The 21,145-nt window shown below is 39.1% G+C and overlaps 3 protein-coding genes and 1 pseudogene across 5 annotated transcripts; 3 read left to right on the top strand and 1 right to left on the bottom strand.

The window, feature by feature from the left end:
- Positions 1-105: 105 nt before the first annotated feature.
- LOC116200395 lies at positions 106-2,454 on the top strand (annotated as a pseudogene).
- A 5,417-nt stretch (positions 2,455-7,871) lies between these two features.
- LOC116200166 (E3 ubiquitin-protein ligase MARCH1) lies at positions 7,872-13,505 on the top strand. 3 transcript variants are annotated; one of them, XM_031530900.1, is made up of 9 exons: positions 7,877-8,132; positions 8,210-8,273; positions 8,416-8,780; positions 8,922-9,007; positions 9,105-9,251; positions 11,067-11,169; positions 11,884-11,996; positions 12,493-12,625; positions 12,838-13,505. In XM_031530900.1, the coding sequence occupies exons 3-8, from the start codon at positions 8,510-8,512 to the stop codon at positions 12,583-12,585; spliced, it is 813 nt and encodes a 270-aa protein (XP_031386760.1). In that variant the 5' UTR covers positions 7,877-8,132; positions 8,210-8,273; positions 8,416-8,509; the 3' UTR covers positions 12,586-12,625; positions 12,838-13,505. The 3 variants fall into 3 exon arrangements, with proteins under 3 accessions (XP_031386759.1, XP_031386761.1, XP_031386760.1); XM_031530899.1 differs by having other exon boundaries at positions 7,872-8,273; XM_031530901.1 differs by having other exon boundaries at positions 7,872-8,273; positions 12,859-13,505.
- A 1,488-nt stretch (positions 13,506-14,993) lies between these two features.
- LOC116200294 lies at positions 14,994-16,949 on the top strand. The gene is made up of 3 exons (XM_031531148.1): positions 14,994-15,497; positions 15,666-15,779; positions 16,623-16,949. Exons 1-2 carry the CDS (start codon positions 15,101-15,103, stop codon positions 15,743-15,745), a joined length of 477 nt encoding a protein of 158 aa, XP_031387008.1. The 5' UTR covers positions 14,994-15,100; the 3' UTR covers positions 15,746-15,779; positions 16,623-16,949.
- Positions 16,950-16,968: 19 nt separating this feature from the next.
- On the bottom strand, positions 16,969-20,229 carry LOC116200293. Its single transcript, XM_031531147.1, has 9 exons — positions 19,853-20,229; positions 19,470-19,667; positions 19,273-19,375; positions 18,914-18,993; positions 18,759-18,836; positions 18,221-18,312; positions 17,824-17,935; positions 17,432-17,557; positions 16,969-17,351 (listed from the first exon to the last, which is right to left on the bottom strand). Exons 1-9 carry the CDS (start codon positions 20,120-20,122, stop codon positions 17,235-17,237), a joined length of 1,176 nt encoding a protein of 391 aa, XP_031387007.1. The 5' UTR covers positions 20,123-20,229; the 3' UTR covers positions 16,969-17,234.
- Positions 20,230-21,145: the final 916 nt, after the last annotated feature.

The following is a 21,145-nucleotide window of genomic DNA, read 5'->3' on the forward strand; positions in this document are numbered from 1 at the left end:
AGGACAATCTACCTCTGAGGAAAAGTAAAGGAGGATTGAACATAGATACTATATCGATCAAAATGGGCAAACATCAGGAGGGAACAGTCATAAGCAAACAAGCAGATGGATGCAAACCCCGTCATGGTACTGGATGACATGATTCGGCTTTCCTTCTGCTATAGTTTTAAGTATTTCCATGTGTCTTTTGATTCAAGGATATAGGCGCCCTTCCCTTCGGTCTCAGGCGACTGAACCGACTATTTTCTGCATCTTTGATTGAATTTTTTTCCGTAATATATCTTTTTACGATTTTGTATGATATTGCTTCTGATTGCATTCCTCAAGTGGGGCTGAACAAATGATTAGTACAATAACTGTTTTCTTATTTTATTAACTTTGTTTTCACTCTTGACAGGAACGTATACTGCGCGATGAGAACAGTTTGCCATCGATTTTGGGTCCCACAAGTTTAACTAATCAATCGTGCTGCCTTGACAGCCTCAGCAAGAGCAGCAGTCACTCGGTCTGTTTCCGAACCAAGCTAATGAGCCTCCTCATCATCAAGCGCAAGAAGCCTCATGAAGCCCAGTCCATATTTAAAAGCTTTACCATAGAAAGCCAAAGGCCGACTCTCATAACCTACACTACCTTCCTTGCTGCTCTAGTCTTGCAGAAGCAGTACAAGTCCATTCTGTCACTTGTCTCCAATGTGGAGGAGAACAGGATGACACCGGACTTCATCTTTTTCAATGCAGTCATAAATGCATTGTCCGAGTCAGGAAAGTTCGACCAGGCAATGGAGGTGTTCCAGAAGCACAAAGAGCAAGTTCCAATACTCTGGTGAAAGGGTTCGGGATCGCAGGCAGGCCCGAGGAATCGGTAAAGCTGCTTGAACTCATGAAGAAGGAAGAGAACTTGAAGTCAAATGACCAGACATACCATATATCCTCTTCAGGGCTTGGTGCAACAAGAGGAACATCAACGAGGCATAAAAGAATGTGTACAGAATGGTAGCCTCGGGAGTGAAACCTGATGTGGTCACATTCAAGACTCTAGCAAAGGCTTAGGCCCAGAATGGGAAGACAAGCAAGGCTGAAGGAATGATACTCGAGATGCAGAGCAGAACAACCAAGTGTCCCCGAATGAGCGGGTTTGCCAGAGTATAATTAGCGGCTATTGTAAAGATGGGAATATGGCTGATGCTATGAGACTCGTGTATAGGATGAGAGATCTTGGGATGCACCAAAACCTTGTTATCTTTAACGCACTCATAAGGGGGTTTCTGGATGTTACCATACCGAGGGAATGTTGTCGTGGAAAACTGACCGATTTTTCCATTCTTCCTATCTAAAAACGGAAAATGCAGACTGTTTCTTGGAGTTCTGTTCAGCACAATAGTTTGCTAATAATCAACTGCGTTACTGCGTACTGAACATGCGCTAACTCTGATGGAAGAGTTCGGAATCAAGCCCGACGAGATAACATTCAGCACGATCATGAATGCTTGGAACTCTGCAGGGCTGACGGACAAGTGCCAGGAGATCTTCCATGACATGATACGGGTTGGGATAGAGCCTGATGTCAACGAATTCAGTATCATCGCCATGGGCTATGCCCGGGCAGGCGAGCCCAAGAATAAGGCTGAGTCTATCCTAAAGTTTAATGTCTAAAATCGGAGTCCTCTGTAGCGTTGAGATCTTCACTACATTCCTAACCGGGTGGTGCACGTACAGTGGGGAAGGTGGAGCACGCCATGAGGGTTTACCACAGCATGCTTGAGTCAGGTATCTCCCCAAACCTGAAGACCTTTGAGACGCTCATGTGGGGGTTATAGAGAGTCTAAACAACCATGGAAGGCTGAGAATCCGTTGTACGAGATGGAGAAGGGTGTGTTGCTTGGCCCAAGCAAAGCAGCATCCCCAGCCCGTGCCCGATGCATAGCGGGCCATTCGCCCAACTGGCGAGGCTAAGTGGGTCACCAATGCGTTTATAAGGAATGGCCTCGAGAGATATTCTCGATGGAGAGCCTGGAGATGATCTACTGGAAACATGACCTCCCCGATTCATACACTAGAGCGGTCTTCAATCAGAACGGGTCATCCTCCCACACAAGAGCCCAGATAGTTCTGAAGGGTCCCTTCAGTCGGTCGACACTCTGTGGGTCGGGACCAAGTTGATCCTCCTCAGTCACACTCCTATATGCTTAAGGTGCGACCGTTCTTACGTCGGACGAAGCAGCTTCTGAGCCAGATGGGGATGTGTGGCTTCCTGAAATTGGGGATAGATCATTCGATCGGTACACAACTCTACTCGAGAATTATATCGCTTTCAGTTCCATCTGTAGGCCACTGGATGCAGCATTCTGTATTTGTATACAATGACCTCTCTGCTTACACATTCACGAATTGTATGTATAATTGGTTAATCTCGTCACCCGATTCGATGGCTCATAACCAGTTTTCGAGTGATGAATTTCGGGCTTGTGCAATACATAAAACTTTCCTATTCACGGTCAATTACTCGCTATGTATGGATTCTAGTCGCGTTTGATTACGGTGAAAACTGTAGTCCTCCTTTTTCCTTTCTATTGGAAAAATGAAAATTACGTATAACCAAAGGTTGACTTTGTTGATGAGTGAATCAATGAGGGGTGTAAAACTGCAAAGGGACAAAGGATAAATTGAACGGGACAAAAAATTACGGAGTATGTAATATTCCAATCTATGATTGAGTATTTTTTATTTTCTTAATGAATAAATTGAGGGCAAATTTTGATGACACTCCTTATAATTTATTAAATGACTAGCGATACTCCCTCTTTTATTTAAAAATTAGTAACACATTATCCCTCTTTTCGCTGACGTGGCACCAAGAATATTATGGTGTGTTTGGTTTTAAAGTTAAGTAGAGTTGAGTTTTAATTTTAATTGAGTTGTAGTGATTGTGTTGTTGAATTATGAGAAAAATTGTGAAAAAGTAATAAATAGCTGAGAAAAAGTAATGATTGTATTATTGAATTGTGGAAAGAGTAATGGATAGTTGAGAGAATTTAATATTAAAAATTGAATTGAATTGTTAAAAAATTGAAGAAAAATAAAAAAGTAATAATTGTGTTGTTAGTTTTTGTTATGTAGTGAGTAGAGTTAAAGTTAAAATTAAAATTTTAAAAATGTGACTGTAAAACCAAACGGAACGTTAGCTTTCGCCACGTGGATGGCGTGTCACCGTGCTCAACAAACCGATCCGGTCATCCATTATAGGGAAAGGGTTAAATCATGTTCTATCTTTCTGTTTTCTTGATTTATGGATACATCATATTTGTCTTCTGCTTATAGGGTTTAGCGGGATGGGAGAATTGGAAGAATTCTTTGCGATTGAGAAACGGGAAGGAGCAATTCGACAGATTTTTAAACTATTTATTTCTAAGCCGGGTCAGATTTCGATTCAGATAATGAAATTCGATAACCGGGTCGGTTTGTTGAGCAAGGTGGCAGGGTATCCACATATCGAAGATTAGCACTCTTAACATCATGTCGGTGGAAAGATAGGTGGTGTGTAACTAATTTTAAAATGAGAGGCATCGTTGATTTTTTAACAAATTATAAGGGGTATTGAAATTTACCGGTAAATCTATGATGAGTATTAATAGTAGCAGGGTTGGGGGCTACTAAATTGAGAGAATATTATGAACTCTCATAGCACAAAAAATGAACTTCTCGTAGCATGTGGTTCGACCTGGCCCCTTGAAATTGCGAGCTCAGTATCCTGCAGTCATCAATCAAGGGCTGTTATAGCTTACATTTGAAGTGCCCTTTCGCTAGTCCCACTCAATGATCAAGCTATAGCATCAAAGTTCGACATAAAACATAAAAACTCTTTTAAAAAAAAAAATATATATATATATATATATATATATATAACGACGGTATCCGAGCTTTATTATAAGGTCCTTCAATAAGCTTACCTCATGGCACAAAGTTCAGCCACAGCACTTAGTTGGGGTGCAACCAAGATCCATCAAGGATCCCACAACACAATTACCCATCGTACCTCCAATGAGGCCACGAGGAGAAGGGTCCCCATCACGGAAACAATAAACCTTTGATAGAAATTACCGAGGGAAATCCCGGTAGATTTTTTTTTCGGTCGGTAATTTCCCTTGAAACTTCATCGGTAATTTTCGACAGAATTTTCCATAGAAAAGTCATCCGAAATCTGTTGATTTTCAATGGAATTCCTATACCTTTCCGATGCATTTTTCCAGCGGAAATTTACTGATTTCTTGTAGTGTTCGTTAATGAAGTGGACCGTAAGAGGAACTAAATTAATGTGGAGACTCTTAGAACTCCTAATTTTTCACATATATGTGTTTTACCCAAATTCTCACATATATGTGGTTTAAATCTATCTATATAAATTATAAAAGTCAAAACAACTCATAGAATGGTGCCATATAAAATATAGAAGTTTATGGTTGAATGATTTTTGAAATTCCTACCAATCATTATATGACAAATGACGTGCCATTATTGTGCCACATTACTCATGAAATTTGAAATAATATCAACTGTAGAAATCGAAAAGTCTTTCATGTTTTATATATAGACATATATATTACGCTAGTGTAAAAATAAATTTAATTAAATAGATTGTCACAATTAAAAAAAAATGAAAATTTTACTTCCTCATAAACAAAGATTCGTCACGATCAAATTTATACTACTTATATACCCGTTTAATTATACCATTCAATTTTGTTATTGCAAATATGCGATAACTCTAACCCGTGCATTTCGTCTAGTTCTATTTCGATTCTAGCACCGCCGTAGAAGTTCGTTACAAAAAAAATTCGTAAATTACTGATTTGGCACATTTGCTGGACCACCTCTGCACACATGGAAATTAGTTGATTTTCGGCAGACACTAGTATCCCATTTTCCCTCCAACTGGCCATCCTCTTCCCCACTATTTAACGAACAGGAAGAGCAAACCTTAGTTGCAAAATCAAATCCTTTCATCATCAAAATTGATTTTGTTTGTAAATGTGAGTGAGAACCCCAATAAGCCATATCATTTTGCAGTCAGGAAGGAAATGGATGCCGAGTAGAGGGCATTAGGCGAGTCGATTTAACTTATTAAGACGTCTAGAACATCGAACGTCTTTGGTGCTTTTGAGGAATTCCATCGTAAGGTAAAAGTTGCATTACTCACCTCATAGAGTGAAAATAATCTAGGAAGAAGGTTCACATGCTACAAATATTGGAAAGTATGATAATCCCAACCGATTATTCTAATAGTTAGGGACCACCAAGCACCACTGACAATCTCAAATGTGTGTTTTTGGAATCACAATTGCTTGTTCTTACCTTTGTCTGCCTCAATTCGAGTATGTTCTTATTTGATTGTGGAACTGCTCGGCAGAGAATGTGAGATTTTTCTCCAACGAGGGAAAATCTAGAGGATGAGGGTATAGAGAAGGAGGGAAGTGGAGAGTCTCACCGAGAAATGTAGGGAAAATGGGATTTTGGCGTTTGTTGGGCTCACACTACGTGAGTTAATGTCCGCGTGTGCAATAGTGGGTCAGTAAACACGAGACATCAGCAATTAAAGCGGTCTTTTTATGGACATTGATAGCCACGCTAGACTTTGAGTAGAGTTTTAATCACGTCTCTTCATGTAATTATATAAAATACATATTAAATGTACGGATTTGGATAACTACGTGCTTATCCATATATTATTAATCGTTTCCATATGTTCCAATACTAGTACCAAACGTGTGAAGTGAATATATCTAATTTTGGATTAACTTTTTGGGAGTTTAAATACAAAGATCTTGGAAGGGAGTTGTACCCAAAAGGTACCATTAGAAAATCCCTAATCCCAAAACACGTGCACCCACCCATATGCTCACTTCCCTGGAGTAAACTAGCAATTTCGTTCTTGACTTACGCAAATTGCATTATCTGGCTCACTGAAAAAAATGTTATATCGAATTTGTTCCTGGTCACATCGAAATTGTCCCTGTGCACATTGAAGTCGTCCCTAGTCACATCGAATTCGTCCCTACTAACATCAAGTTCGTCCATGGTCACATCAAGTTCATCCATGAGCACATCGAATTCGTCCCCGGTCACATTAATTCGGTCATCCGTTACATTAGTTTGGTCCATTGTAACATCAAATCCATCCCACGATCCTTTGCCGTTATAATTCCGTGAGAGGTCCAGATTGATGTGTATAAAAAATGTCATTATGTTATGAACCAGAGACGAGAGAGTGATAAAAGAAGGGACAGAAAAAAGGGGAATAAATTGAACAGTTACATAGAAGGATGATATTGATGAATACGATGTTTTTCGTCCAGTGTTAACAATAGATTTGACGGAGAGATAGATTTGATGTTACGAAGGACCAAACTGATGTAATGGAGGACCAAATTAATGTGATCAGGGACAAATTCGATGTGCCCATGGACGAACTTGATGTGATCAGGGACGAACTTGATGTGACCATGGACGGACTTGATGTGACCATGGACGAACTTGATGTTACCATGGACGAATTTGATGTGGCCAGAGACGAATTTGATGTTACCAGGGACGAACTTGATATTACCTGGGACGAAGTCGATGTGACTAGGAACGACTTCGATGTGACCAGGGACGAATTCGATGTAATATTTTTTTCAGGGACCCAGATAATGCAATTTGCGTAAGTCAGTGACAAAATTGCCAGTTTACTCCACTTCCCGCCACTCACTATCCATAGGATTCCGCCACGTTTCCTCTAAATAAATATAACTCGTCTGTTAATTTTTTATTTATTATTTTCTCGTTAATTCATTTTTTTACTTATTACTAGTTTTTTTTTCTACCTCATATCAAAAAATCTAATGGCCCAAACTAATCTATTTATAATATATAAAAACTAAAGCACGAGATATATTGCTCCGTTTGGTTTCACAATCGAATTTTAATGGCGCGTTTGGTTTCAGAGTTAAAATAACTTTAATTTTGATTGTGGAAAAGGACAAAATGATTGTGTAGTGTGTTGAGTTAAAGTTAAAGTTAAAATTTTTAACTTGACAAATGTGTATTTTTATTGCATAGTGTGTTGAGTTAAAGTTAAAATTAAAATTTTTGTGATTTTAACTGCGAAACCAAACGAAGCATTATTTTAACTCTAACTTTAACTCTACTCACTACACAACAAAAATCAACTCTTCAAAGTAAAAAAGGTGAGCCCCATACATAAATCCACATACAACTCCATTACACTCAATTCAATTTTTAATACTAAATTCTCTCAACTATTCATTACTTTTTTTACATTTTTTTCATTATTCAACAACACAATCATTACAACTCAATTAAAATCAAAACTCAACTCTACTCAACTCTAAAACCAAACACACTAGTTTCATTTGCTAACTCTGAATTCTTAATTGTCTTCTGAATTAATCGTGATAATTAATTTCTTCGATAAACGATTCATGTATTTGAAAATTTTAATTTTAATACAATCATAACAAGTAATTTTATATTAATATCGTAAACCTGTATTAAAACTTTTCTTTAAAACTAGTTTTTAAAATTTTCCAATAAATATTAATAAGTTTTTATTAATATAACATGATCTTGGAATATTAAATAATTTCTTCATATATATATATCTAATAATTATATTATATTAATTTTGTTAGCGCAACGCACGGGACTTACCTAGTTCAGTTCGAGTCCGGTCGTCTCTATAATAAATATAAAGCACTTTCAGTCCAGAATTCTCTATTCAGAATACTCAATTCGGGATTTTGGAATATCATTATAATTATTATCTTATTTTAGTTAAAATATATATTTTTTTTACTCATCATTTTTGGTCCCCCTATCCAGACGCCAAAATCCAGCTCCTTCCTCTCTCTCCTCTCTCACTTGCCGGCCCGCTTCTCTTCCTTCTCTTGTCTTCTCCCTCTCTGTTTCTTCCTCGAACGTCCCTCATTCCCATCGATCCCCAAAACCCTAGAAATCATCTCATCTTGTCGGAACTTCCCTTTCCCCTTGAATATTGTAATCAATCCTCTCGCTTGGCATATTACCTCCTTGCCATTCTCAGGGCCGTAAGCATCGCCCGATGTTGACGGCAATCAGGTCAGCCACTGATTTGACTCGCATTCCTTGCTCTCCCCTCTTTGCCACAACGTGCTGTAATCATTTTCTCCCCCCAGAAGCTCGGAAAAGCTCGGATTGTACTCATAATTCTGTTGCGGAGCGCCACTGCTTTGCAAACATGTAAGTCATCAATTCACTGTGTAGATGATAATTCAGATGCTATATTGATTGTACGTGCTGTTTCATTTACATTCGTGCGTTCCCTAGGGTAGCAATGTAGAAGCGGGCGTGATCTGCTCTGCTATTTCACTCTGTTTTGTAGGAGGTTTAATTTCTGCTGAGATGATCAGTGGGAGCCTGAGCTATAGCTCTGGCAATGGTAGTTGCAACGCGGCCCTGATCCAAAGATATTCGAGATGCAATTAGCAGCAAATGATAGTCATGGGGAAGACATTTCGGAACGCGAGCCTATACTGCGTCAGTTCGACACGGTCGAAAGTTCTGAAGGGTCTACATCTTCGTCTTCGTCCTCCTCCTCGTCTTCATGTGAAATTACATCCGCTGCTGAAGGAGAGCTTGCTGTGGCTATCGATGATGATGATGATCCCCGAGATCTGGAGGTGGATGAAAATAGCCATCTGGTCAATGTCGACCAACCTCAGTGCCGTATATGCCTTGACGTTGGAGGTCTTTACTCACTACTTTCCGTGGTATTTTCTGTTCAATTGTTTTGCCACTTCCCAGTATGTGTAAAGGTGGATATCTATAGTACACCGGGATACTTTGTTCAGTACCTGTTCATGATGCTGAATTCACAAATGTTTTCAGGAGAAGATCTGATCTCTCCATGCTATTGTAAGGGCACCCAAAAGTATGTACACAGATCATGTCTAGATAATTGGAGGTCCACTAAGGTGAGTTTTAAGTTTCTTTAGTCGTCATGCTCATGTTTCGACCGATCAGTATATATGAACGGCTAATACTTATGCCTTGCTCCTGAGATAATTCCAGGAGGGTTTTGCTTTTTCTCACTGTACAGAATGCAGAGCAGTTTTCCTACTACGTGCAAATGTGCCGCCTGACCGCTGGTGGCTGAGGTTGAAGTTTCAGTTCCTTGTTGCCCGGGACCATGCTCTCATTTTTATAATTGTGCAGCTGGTATGATTTCTCTCATTTATTAAGTTGATTTGTATGTCTGGATATTGAGGAGATGGTGGATGCTACCTACTGACTTATGTTGGCCATTTTTCCAAACATTTTATATTTGCATAGCTTGATTTCCATTTAACCCTGTAGTGGTTGAGTACCTCTTCTGTTGATTGGATTTCCCACATAGCGAATGAAAAATTATTCTTTAATAATTTGAAAGTCATTGTATTTCCTGAGAGAATCTGATCAAAACCAGCTATATCTACTGAAGGGCAGTGTTGTATAATCTCTCACATGAAGAGTAAAATTTAGAAACGCGCTTGGTAAAGTAGGGGACAGTTTCATTGGTATATGCTGCTAACTGAAAAGCTTAATTTTTGGCTTACTTCATGTTGAGTTTAAATACTACAAAAGTGTAACAGCCTTACGCTTGACACTGACTTTGGCTGCAGCTTGGGTTTTCAAATAGTTAAAGCCGTGCAAGATTAAAGAATTACAATGAGTGAGAAGAATGCTAGGAAAGCATCCTGCTTATATGGAATTCCATATTCAACACAAAATTTGCTGATCTATGATTTTTTTAAAAAATTTTAAATTTCTTTTAAGCCATAGTGACATAATGCCGGTTCTTATTGGGCACGTTTGTCTTTGAATTTGAAATATGTCTGTTCAATTGAATTAGTTGTACAATGACAAGCTATGCTTCTGCATCAATAGCTTATTGATGCCTGATTGGTAAAAACATGGACTGTTGAACTAGCCTTCAATCTAGTTGATGATAACTATGGGAGAGAGTCCTACCCGAAAATTTCTATGAATGCAATCTATGATAACTTCAAAGTAAGCTTCTTAGTGAATTTATTCAATCCTTGAGGTGAACTTTAGTACTCTTGTTTTCTTTTTCTACAATCTACATTGCCTTTGGTTTTTTCTGTAAAAGCAATAAATATCTTGTTCCTGCTTCGATGATAATTGCTCTCACTATTTTTTGAAGCTAATGACAATAACGAGGGGTTCCCGGCTTTGCCCTTAATCCCCACAGTCTACCATTATTTTAAAGACTTGACAGACAATGATCAGTTGGGATTCTTACAACCACCATTATTTCGGCGCTGCTTTCTATGGGAAAAAAAATCGAATGCTTCTTAATGTGGAAATCTAAGCAGCCAACTGTAGGTTTTGCTAGGAATAGCTAATCCATAATGTTTATGTGGTAATGCCAATTTTCTTGCTTTTATATCTTATAGACGTGCATTTCTGTCACCACTAGATGAGGTTAAAGACTCATGATATCTTGTTTGCGTAAATCACCTTGGTAATGATCCCCTAATTTGGATTTCTTGAGCTCTCTGAGTTTGGGAATGTGTGGGCTTCAAGCAGATTCATAAAGTTAAATGGAAGACTGCTGCGGTGTTTTAGGTGTTTATGTGTGACAGTTAGAAGCTGCTATTGGCATTGCTTAAAAGCAGCAGCTTCATTCACATGCACCTGAGTTTAAAAGACATCATACATGTTTAGGCAGATGGGATGTTTAGAAAGCACAGTATGGAAAGCAAGACATGTATCACTAGAATTGACTATCTACAACTCTTTCCCACGGAAGAAAACTCTTGCAATTCTCAGCTAATATTGATGATGTTCTCTGCTTAGTTAATTTGTTGACCATGGCTTCAATTGGACCTGCCCCTGCAAGTCAACAAGTAATCGGGTTTTTTCATTGACAGCTCTGGCGGACTTGTTTCAAATGTGTTCTCTCTTTTCAGCGAACTATAATTGTCAAGCCAACTAGAGAACACATATATAATAACTCTGTTTGTTTGGCAGATTGTTGCATCTCTGGGTGTGATAGTGTACAAGTTTTATGGTGAAGAGCTAAGGGAAATGTTTGGTTATGAGGAACATCCATATGGCTTTTATACAATGGCTGGTATGCAAGCTTTATGATCATGTCCGCATCCCTCCTTTTTACATCTGCCACCATGCATGCTCAAACATAACCACAACAATGTCGTTTGAAGATTTCCCTCTCTCTTTACACACTATTGAAACCTTTTCTGCAGAGCTACTTGCTGGCTCTTACATATAGTAACTCCTTAACTGCTACTGCTTCTATCCCTTTCTGTTTAAACGAATTCAGTCGCTGTTTCTTAGAACTTCCTGTTGGTTAAGAAATCAATGAAAATTAGTGAACTTTTATAAAAATTTGGATCAAAACCTGAAGACTAGATTCTTTTAAGCAATTCTATGGTGGAATCAAAATGAACAATGCTCTCTGTGTTGTTTGCATGCTCCTGTAGTTTGAATATACGAAGATTATAATGTTGAAGTATGTCACATTCTAGAAAAACAAGAGGAACTAAATTTTGTAACTGCATCTTTGTCGAATTGTGTGATCTTGCTCAATTAGTAATATGGAACACTAACTTATGAGAGAATTGACTAATTTATAAGGAAAACATGGAAGTCTGAGTTTTGTGTGTTTGATCTTGTCTAGAAGGAAAAACCTTTTTTTTTTGGTTTAATATTGATTTACTGGTATAAGTTTATCTTCATTTTACAAAGCAACCATCCAGACACATGGAATTGACATTTTGGAATTTGCTGTGTTCTGACTGACTCACTCCTGTGTGATGTGATGCAGTTTTGGCCATTGTTCTGGTGGGTTTGCTTTATGGCTTCTTTATTGCCATAATATGTGGACAGAGGATCAATGAAAGGCATTATCACGTTCTTGCAAAACAAGAGCTGACAAAGGTATGCTATCTGACCCCATTAGTATATTGGCAATATGTTAATACCAAAGTGATGTTATGGTAATTCCTTGTTTGATCCTTATGGATGCCAGAGCAACCTAGTCTTTTCAAACTCCCCAGTGCATCATCAAATATATTTGAGATTATTCTCTTGCAATTTCTTCATCCTTTGTTTTTTTCTCAGTGCCATCTGTTTGAGTAGCCACATATGTTCTTCTATGGCTAATAATGGATCAAAGAAGTGAAGGAAATCATAGGTTGACTCTGATCAGTCTGTTACTTCTGTTACCATGGCAATTTAGAAAGCACAAGTTAGTGATCAGCCTAAGAAACATTCTTTGTATTTAGTCCTTATAAAAGTTCCTCGATGAGCTTCTCTACTTGCTGGTCATTTGAAATGTGATTTTCACTCTCCTGATTCTCTCCAGCAAAGATTCCGCTTTATATAGCTAGAATAAATTCTCTCTATATTGTTTCTGATGTCTTTGTTCTATCAGGAATATGTTGTGGAAGACCGTGAAAAAATGAAAAGTGTACCTGAGCTCGACCCAAGCCATGTTACAGAGCTGAGAATGTTGGGCCTTTATTAGCTCGAGGACAAAGTTTCACCTCACATGCATTAGATTCTTGGTAAGCAGTTCCATCTCTTTAAAAAGAGACATCTGTTATGCTGCTGTGTTCGCTCTGTAACTTTGAGGCAGCATGTCTGGTTCTTTTAGTTAAATGGCCCGTGGCCTTTATGGTTAAAAAGAAAAAAAATTGTTCGACTTCATCCAACATCAATTCAGCTACAAATTTCTTGAAAACTAATTTTTGTGAAATGGGACTTACATTCTATTCAGGTTCTTCCTGGTTTCATGCAGCTCGGTTATCATTATAAATTTTTTAATGTGGAGTTACACGAAAGTTTGACGTGGTGAAATGGGACTTACATTCCACTGGGATTATCTCTGGCTTCATGTTGTGAGCTGTACCACATTGTCACAAGAAGTGCCCGCTTAGACTGCAATATTCTGTACGCCCTTTGGTATACGTGGACGGTGCCAGTTTCCTGCTGACTGCCCGAGAATTTCTTGGACACCAAATCTGTCACAACTTTCTATCATGCTGACCATGATGATGAACACCAATCAACCGTGTTCACCCCGTCGAAGTGAAGAAATTGTTTTACATCCATCCAGACGAGTCTTCGGACTTAGTTGCTCATATAACCTGGAATGGGATTCTTTCAGTATGCCACCTTTCGAGCGTGCAATATGGAACTGTTGTCTGTTGGTGTATATTACGTAATGGAATTGTATTGCATTCATTTTCACTTTTATTTTATTATTATTATTTTTTGGGGAACTCTGCACAAAGAATTGTATCAGTTTTCGTAAAGAAACTTCATACAAGGGAAGGGGGAAAACACTTATGAGAGTTCATTGAATGGGGAAGTTGAGTTGTATATCTTGACGAGGTTGTTCCTTGATGTTCGACATGTATGTCAAATCTGAGAATTATCGTATCAGGTTATCGTTTTGTATATCTTAGCTGGGATTGATCTCACTGCCGTTTCTTCAACTATGATATATCAGACTTTCCGGAAACATACATGGCTAGTTTGGGTTGAAAGAACTGGGTAACCGAAACCCGAACTTGAACCAGGGCATGGAGCCGGACTTTAGGAGAGTCGAATAATAAAAACAGATTTTCAGTCGTAACACGTGATCGATCTTATTGTTTTTCCAAATACCATGAAAGTGACGATCGATGGCCTGTTTAAGAGGATTTCCTATGCTTGCTGTTTGGATTTAAAACGACGAAGCACAAATTTTGATGTTCGATTACTTATCCAAAAAAAAAATGATGTTCGGTTGAGCCTCAGGCCCTCAGACGAGTGATGGGCCGAGAAACCTGGGCCTGTTGGGCCTGAAGACAAACTGGCCCAACTCTTTAATATCTCGGCCCGTTCGCTCCGGGGCTGAAGTCAAATGTCAAATTCAACCGCCAATAGGGCAGACAGGTCGGCGAGTCCAAACGCGAGGGCGGGATACTTAAAAAAGGAAGGCAAGTAAATATAAATAAAGACAAAAAATAGGAATACATATAAAAAGGAGGGATACTATTTTTAAGTACAGCCTACTAAATTTGGTCTTAGCTTTTGGGGAATTTCATTCGTGCACCCTTAAGTTTCAACCGGCATTCAAGTCAGACCGCGACCCCAGCGCTGTCCATCTATTGCTATCATGGAGGAAGTCATATCATGTGAACCATCATAAATATTTGCAACATTTCGAGGGCAAGAAGGGGAATATGTTGATCAGTTCTAATGAGTTTTCGATAGAAGCAATATGGATTATGGTAAATACAGTAGTATCAAAAAGTGAGAATAGCGAGCTTATTAATCCTAAAACCATTAGAAAAGATTCAAAAGCAAGTTAGCGAGATTCTGCAAGTATGATAAAATTCAAGCACATATATCTTAACCGGGTTATTTAGGGGCTAAACTAGGGTGGTATTCGTGTCAAATTGGCATGCTTGTCTACGCCATGTGCTACATTTTAGTAGAGAACACCTATTTTTTTGGATTTTTATTGTCAAATATATGATCTATTACGAATTAGAATACTCATGTAACTGCCTAAAAAAGTTTACGAATATCACATAGGTGTTGACCTAAGATTATTTGGACCCACATTTCGCACCTTAAAATTGGTCATGAACAATTCACTTGTGCATCTCGCGATGTGCTCAGGCACATAGCGCTACTGCTATGGTTGTGCTATAGAGAGCGAAACCAAAGCCAAAAACTTAAGGGTGCATTTTTGCATGACATAAACTCTAGGATCAAGATCGCTAATAATCAAAATTTGGGATTCAAAACCTAAATTATCATTAACTACAATCCTGATCTGGCATTTTCTTTTAGTTTTTTTCTTTAATGGAAAAAAAATTAAAAATTTGGGGGAAAAAAAAACAGATGGAGTGTACAAATAACGTACGAATAGAACAAACTGAACCTTCTCTGTTTTCCTCGACAACCCACGGAATCTCTCTCTCTCTCTCTCTCCCTGCGCTCCCACTTCTATCCACTCATCCATCTCTCTCTCTCTCTCTCTAGCGATGGTGCGCGGCCTCTCCCTCTCGCAGTCGGCCCTGATCCGCCTCCCCAACCGGCACCGCGTCCTCTCTCCGCCACCCCTGTCGCCTTCCGTCCTCGCCGTCCACGCTCGCTCCCACTCCTCCTCCTCCTCGCCTCCCTCCGACCTCGGGGACTCTCCAGATCCCCTCCTCCGCAAGCTCGAGGACGTGATCCACCACATCATCGTCCGCCGCTCGGAGCCCGAGTGGCTTCCCTTCCGCCCCGGATCCTCCTACTGGGTCCCGCCCCGCTCCAAATCCCGTGGCATCGCCCAGCTGATTGGAAAATTAGCCACCGGGAGCCCTCACCTCAACGCCGACGAGTCCATGTCCACCACCACTCCACGCGGTTGGCCCTCCTCCTCCTATTTCATCCACGGTTCGTCTCGATGTTTATCCCTCTCCTTCGATTGCATTTGGCTCTGCTCTTGAACAAAGTAGTAGTTTTGATTTCTGCTATTAATTGGAAGATTCGGTTTTTATTGGTTTTATGGATCAATTGCTGACGGGACAATCTTTTAATGTTCTATACTCCGTGTATGAATAGGCATATCTCCGGCTCCGCGGCCAGTGGAAGCAGAGAAAACTTCCGATGAAGCCTCCCAATCGGAGGATGAGGAAGAATGAACTCGTATGTTCCTTCAAAAGAAGGGCATTTGAGGTGAGTGAGGATGACCTCTTTGTCTAGCATTTTTATTGTAAAAATATTAAAGCTCCGATTTTGTCAAAGGGATGGTGGATTTTGTCGATGGCAATTGCTACATGATGGTACTGCTAATGGGATGACCCTTGATTGATGGTTCTTGGAAGGTGGTTGTGATCTAGTTAGAGCAAGGACTGCGAGGCGGAGGAGTAGGATAGCGATCGATTGGTGGACAATTTATTTAACAAATAAGATATCCAGAATTTGGGCAAATTGTTATGAAGATAGTTATATAAAGAGGATTATTGCGTCTGATGAAGAACCATATCTTTGCAGGCCATTGTTGATTAGTGTATTTTAGGAAAGTTGTCTCCATCTTCATCCATTAATGGAGCTCCCCCCGAGCACATTCACAATTTGAATCTGTAACTAAGATCACGAATTGATCTGTATTGGGGATTCTGAGGAATCATGTTTGTCTATGGAATAATGGTCTCTTAAGTTTAGCAGATTGCAAAAGATAATCACAACTCGATATCATCATGGCCAAAGTTGAATATCTAGAATTATGTTAAAGCAGGAATGTGTGCTGCTCTAATATGGAATTTGGATACTTGAAGGTTGTTTTGGGTTGGAGTTATCTGCCTCGGTGGTTTGGAAATTTGAAAAGATCAGTCTTGTTTTGGACTCTGGTGTTTTTGTTGCCTAGGGATGAGAAAAACCTATATTTCAAACTTTTACTAATTCATTACGTTTGACAATATCCAGGATTTGATTTTAATATACCAGTTTCTTCTTTTTTAGATGTTCTATTTTTCATGTCATTGATCTGTATAACGAATTCGAGCCGCTTATGTGCAGGAACTGCTAAGGAAAGCCGAAGGAAGCACTTGGGTTGTTTGACTGACTGAATGATGTTCTCATCAAAAGAGAATCTCTACCGATGCGCCCAAGTTTGCAAAGGCAGAAGTTATTTCCTCCTGTATCAGCATACAGGGGAAAGAATGTGTTTAGTTTCTTATTTTGATGATTTTTATGTTACGATGATAACAGACAATGTTTTTTGCAGTTCCTCTGTACATAATGTGAATTACTACTACTTTTGATGGCCACCTATCATGATAATGTATATGGCTTGGGTCTTCAAATAGCACATTCAACTTCTGTAAATAGTTTCCCTGTATTGTATCTTTGGTTTGCCTTCGGCTTAAGAGAACGGAATTTAATTTAGAGACTTATATGTGAATGTACAGAAAAAGGCACGCTACCTTTCACAATCCAACTAGCGAGGACTTATGGACACTTACCTGGCTTACAATTCGGCACAGCTTCTACAAACATGTCCTAGTGCTTTTACAGCTTATATCAATTTAAGATACTTGGGCAAAAAAAAAAACCTTTATTCGATTGCTCCACTGCTCCTGTTGCCTCTCGGAGAAAATGAAAACAGTGTATCCGGAATGACCTGAACTTCTAGTTATGGAATTTGGGCACTTTGCCTTGGTTTACTAGCTTCCATAGTGCGGCCTTTGCTTCCTCTAAGCTTTCAACTGCATGCCCTTCGTCAAATGATACTCTCTGTATGTTGAACTGCATAACAGAAATAAGGTTTTAAGACCAGCTATAATTGCAATCTGCCTTTCTGAAGTTTTTAAGGAACACGTATGTACCTGTGCACCTTGTCGGACCCGAACATCCGTTCCCTTGCTATCTATTGATATCAGGGCAGCATCATCTACCTCACTCTCGGCAGACAAGAGCTCTTTCAACGGCTTCGAAAATATGGAATTAAGTTCCTGCAGCCAGCAGATACAGATTTGATTACCTCATTTCATCTGAATTGATGGCTTATAATTTATAATGGAATGTAAACTAGATAACTGGGATCATCATTATCGAGAAAAAAGACGACTGGGATCATCTAACATCTCGCTATCACCTGAGAGGTAATAACATTCATGTAACAGATGGAATGATAAATATAAAGGTTTTTTTCTAGGTAACCACCATAATCTTGAAGCAAATAGCTAGGTAATAGTACAAAGCAAGTTACATGCCAAACCTTTAGACTCTGCTCGCCGCCGTTTACTGCAATCTTGTCAGGTTTCAAAGACTCATATTCCTTGACATCAACCCAGGCAACAGTACCGAATCCTCCAATAAAGTATATATCACTGGTGGTAATAAAATAGACTGGTCAAGAAATCTCAATCTGATAGATGGACCAATAAGATACATAAAGGAAAAACCACACAAAAGGTGAAGCAACTTCCATGATGTCCAAATTGATGGACAGATGAATCCTTATCCGATTAGAGTTTTTCTTTTAACTATAATAATCTGTGTAGTATACCTAATAAGGTAGTATAAAAACAAAATCTGCACCCAGGGCATACCAAAAGCACATTTTCAAAAGTTACGTTTGAGGGATAGCTAAGTCCAGTAATTTTAAGACCAACCTGATGGTTCGCATCCTGAAATAGTAGAAGTTTCCCCATTGCTGGGTAGGCCCTTGTTGATGTTTTGCCATGTATTGCTTGTGAGCCAACTCCTGACAACAAACACAAGTATAAAATGGAAAAGAAAAGTCACAGGCAACATATATTCAGTAATGAGATTGGAAAACCAAGTACCATGGCTAGTAGCTCCTCAAGAACAAACAGCATTGTTATTCATGCAAGCACCAGGAATTTTCTACAACCATCACATTTTCTTAAAAATACTAGCAGGATATCAACATAGTTTGCACCAATAAAGATCCTTTTCTACCCTTCAAACTCAGTCTCAAAAGAATTGCATCCAACGGGATCTTTTTAGAGAAGTAGCATCATTGAATTGAATAGAACCAGTAGTATGGCCAGAATAGAAATTTCGGCCATGGATAAACGGAAATTATGTTAGAGACTGTGTACTAGGTCTTTAGAAGCGATGCAAAGCCAGAAGACGATTGTAAAATGTAAACTCAGTAAAGTCACTTGTTGAGGAAAATAAAACTACCTGTTCATGTTCTGGAAGAGGATAGACATCACCAAAGATTGTCACTCTTGCATTTGATAAGCCACTCCATCCAGGTATCTACAAAAGCTATCAAATCAAAAAGAGAGGAAGCAAGCATCGAATACAAACAAAAAAGTGGAAAGTTATTTCTTTACCTGCACGACCAATGTGCATCTCGGGTCAGCCAACAAATTTCGGGTATGGATTGCCAACGGGGAAAGTGAAAATATGGGGTCTGTAAACAAAAAAGAGCTTCGATCTAATGAATCAGTTTGCACTTAAGGTAGGAAGAAGTATAAATATGAAAATGACACAAGGCTGATCACATGCCAAACTTGTATAAACGATAAATATGCAGCCTGAATTTCAAACTGAAAAACGAATTCCCGTAAATGCATCACACCAAAAGAAAGCACCACTGCTGGTTACCAACTGTGTGTATCAGCAAGATTGCGTTCATCAAACAAAATCCAAACAGTATCCTCTAAATACTAAAGGGTTTTCAGTGACTCACGTCCCATGGCATCAGCAGCGAAATCAACTAGCGAACCAAAGGGATATCCTTCTCGCCTGTGGTGCATCCGAGACATTACCGTGCACAAATGAGCAAATCTGGCCTTGAATCACAACGAAACTATTATTAAGAAATTAATAATATAGTCATGATATATAGACCTGTTGGCTGAGCCCAAAGAAGATACTGGTCTTTACCTGCTCCATCAGATTTCGAACTGCGAGGGCAGGCCGGGGTAAACCGTGAGCCGAAGTTGCACTCTGGACCCCACCGGAAATAGGTGTCCTGAAGAGGCCAGCTCTTGTTCCACTCCCATAGGGCACCGCCAAGGGCATTTCCATCTTTAATGTTTCATCGACATCGGTCTCGCTACTTCGATTCTGATCCAAATCGCCCTTCAGAACAAGAGAAGCCAATCATCACAACTAATCACAATCTGATGAATACATAACCAACAATTGCCGATAAGCCCATGTAATGCAGCCAATCAAAGCTGCATCGAAACAGTATATCAGCACAATCGCCCATTTCAATAGCCTGATATCGCTGGAGCTAAAGAAGAAGGAAGAAGCTAGATAACCTCGGACTTGGGGGAAGAGACGGGGTGGTCGTCAGGAACCAGATCGAGCTGGCCGTCCAGCGGTATGTCCTCCTCGCCTTCACCCGAGACCTGGGGGGTGGAGGAGGCCGGAGCTCGGAAGGCCAGGAGATGGCGGGTATCAGATGCATGGAGGGAGGCAATTGCAATTCGCCTGGTTAGGGACTTCACTGGAGCGATTGAGGTGGCTGTGGAGATGGAGCATGCGTCGGGGATCCTCGACACGAACAGCGTACCGCAGAGCGCCTCCATGTCCTCGTTAGAGAGATAGAGATAGAGATATATAGAGAGAGAGAGAGAGAGAGAGAGAGATTCAGACAGTCGGGAGAGGGTTTAGTGAGGATTTAAGGAGGGCGCCATTCTTTTCTCGGTTCCCAGCATTTACCCCCTTACCATAAGGTCGCGTTTGGTGCGTTTCTAATGAAGATTGGTAGTAATCTAGATTACCATTAATATAAAATCACTACCAATTAAATTATTGATAATATTATGAAAAGATATGTAGCGTAGTAGTGTAATTCAGATTCGATACTCAGTGGAAATACCGTGTTTCTTTATTAGCTTAGAATTTATATTTCATTGTATTACGTCTAAGGATTGCTTTGCACTCTGAAAAATAATTTTACTTACACGTACTAATAAAAAAGGTTAAACACACGACTCAAATTGCAATACCAAGACTTGCCTCAATAAAAAAAAAGGTTGAATATAGTGTTTGGCATATGATAGTGAAGATTGCCTGGTTTGATATTACAATAGGATTGGTGGATCATTAAGAAGTATAAGGCCAAATCTCTAACACTTTATTTGGATATCACTTTGCAAGGGAAAAAGGAGGAGAGGGAAGGGAAGGGAAGGGAAGGGGAGGTAAAAGGAGTATAAACTTAAAAAGACTATTCCTTACCGGAAAAAAAAAAAAGGGGACTATTTTACCTCGTTTATAAAAGACTAAATTATGAAAAAGGGACATATTAGTCAATTGATCTAAGTAAATTTTCCTTTCTCTCCTTTATTAATATCTATCCAAACAATGAAATCTTTTTTTTGCCTCGTTCTCAAGTTGGAATTATACTCCACTAATTCTTCCATCGATTAAATCAACATAATCATTACTTTTTGTGTTTTTATCTCATTTAATAATAAATTTCATACATATTTTTCCTAATCATTATTATAACTAATTTTTTAATAATAAATTTCATCATCCGCTTTTACATCTATATATATTCACATTTTTTTATCTTTTTTTTCAATTTAATAATAAATTTTAAAATA

The sequence above is a fragment of the Punica granatum genome, chromosome 3 (assembly GCF_007655135.1).
Source record: "Punica granatum isolate Tunisia-2019 chromosome 3, ASM765513v2, whole genome shotgun sequence".
Lineage (NCBI taxonomy): Eukaryota > Viridiplantae > Streptophyta > Magnoliopsida > Myrtales > Lythraceae > Punica > Punica granatum.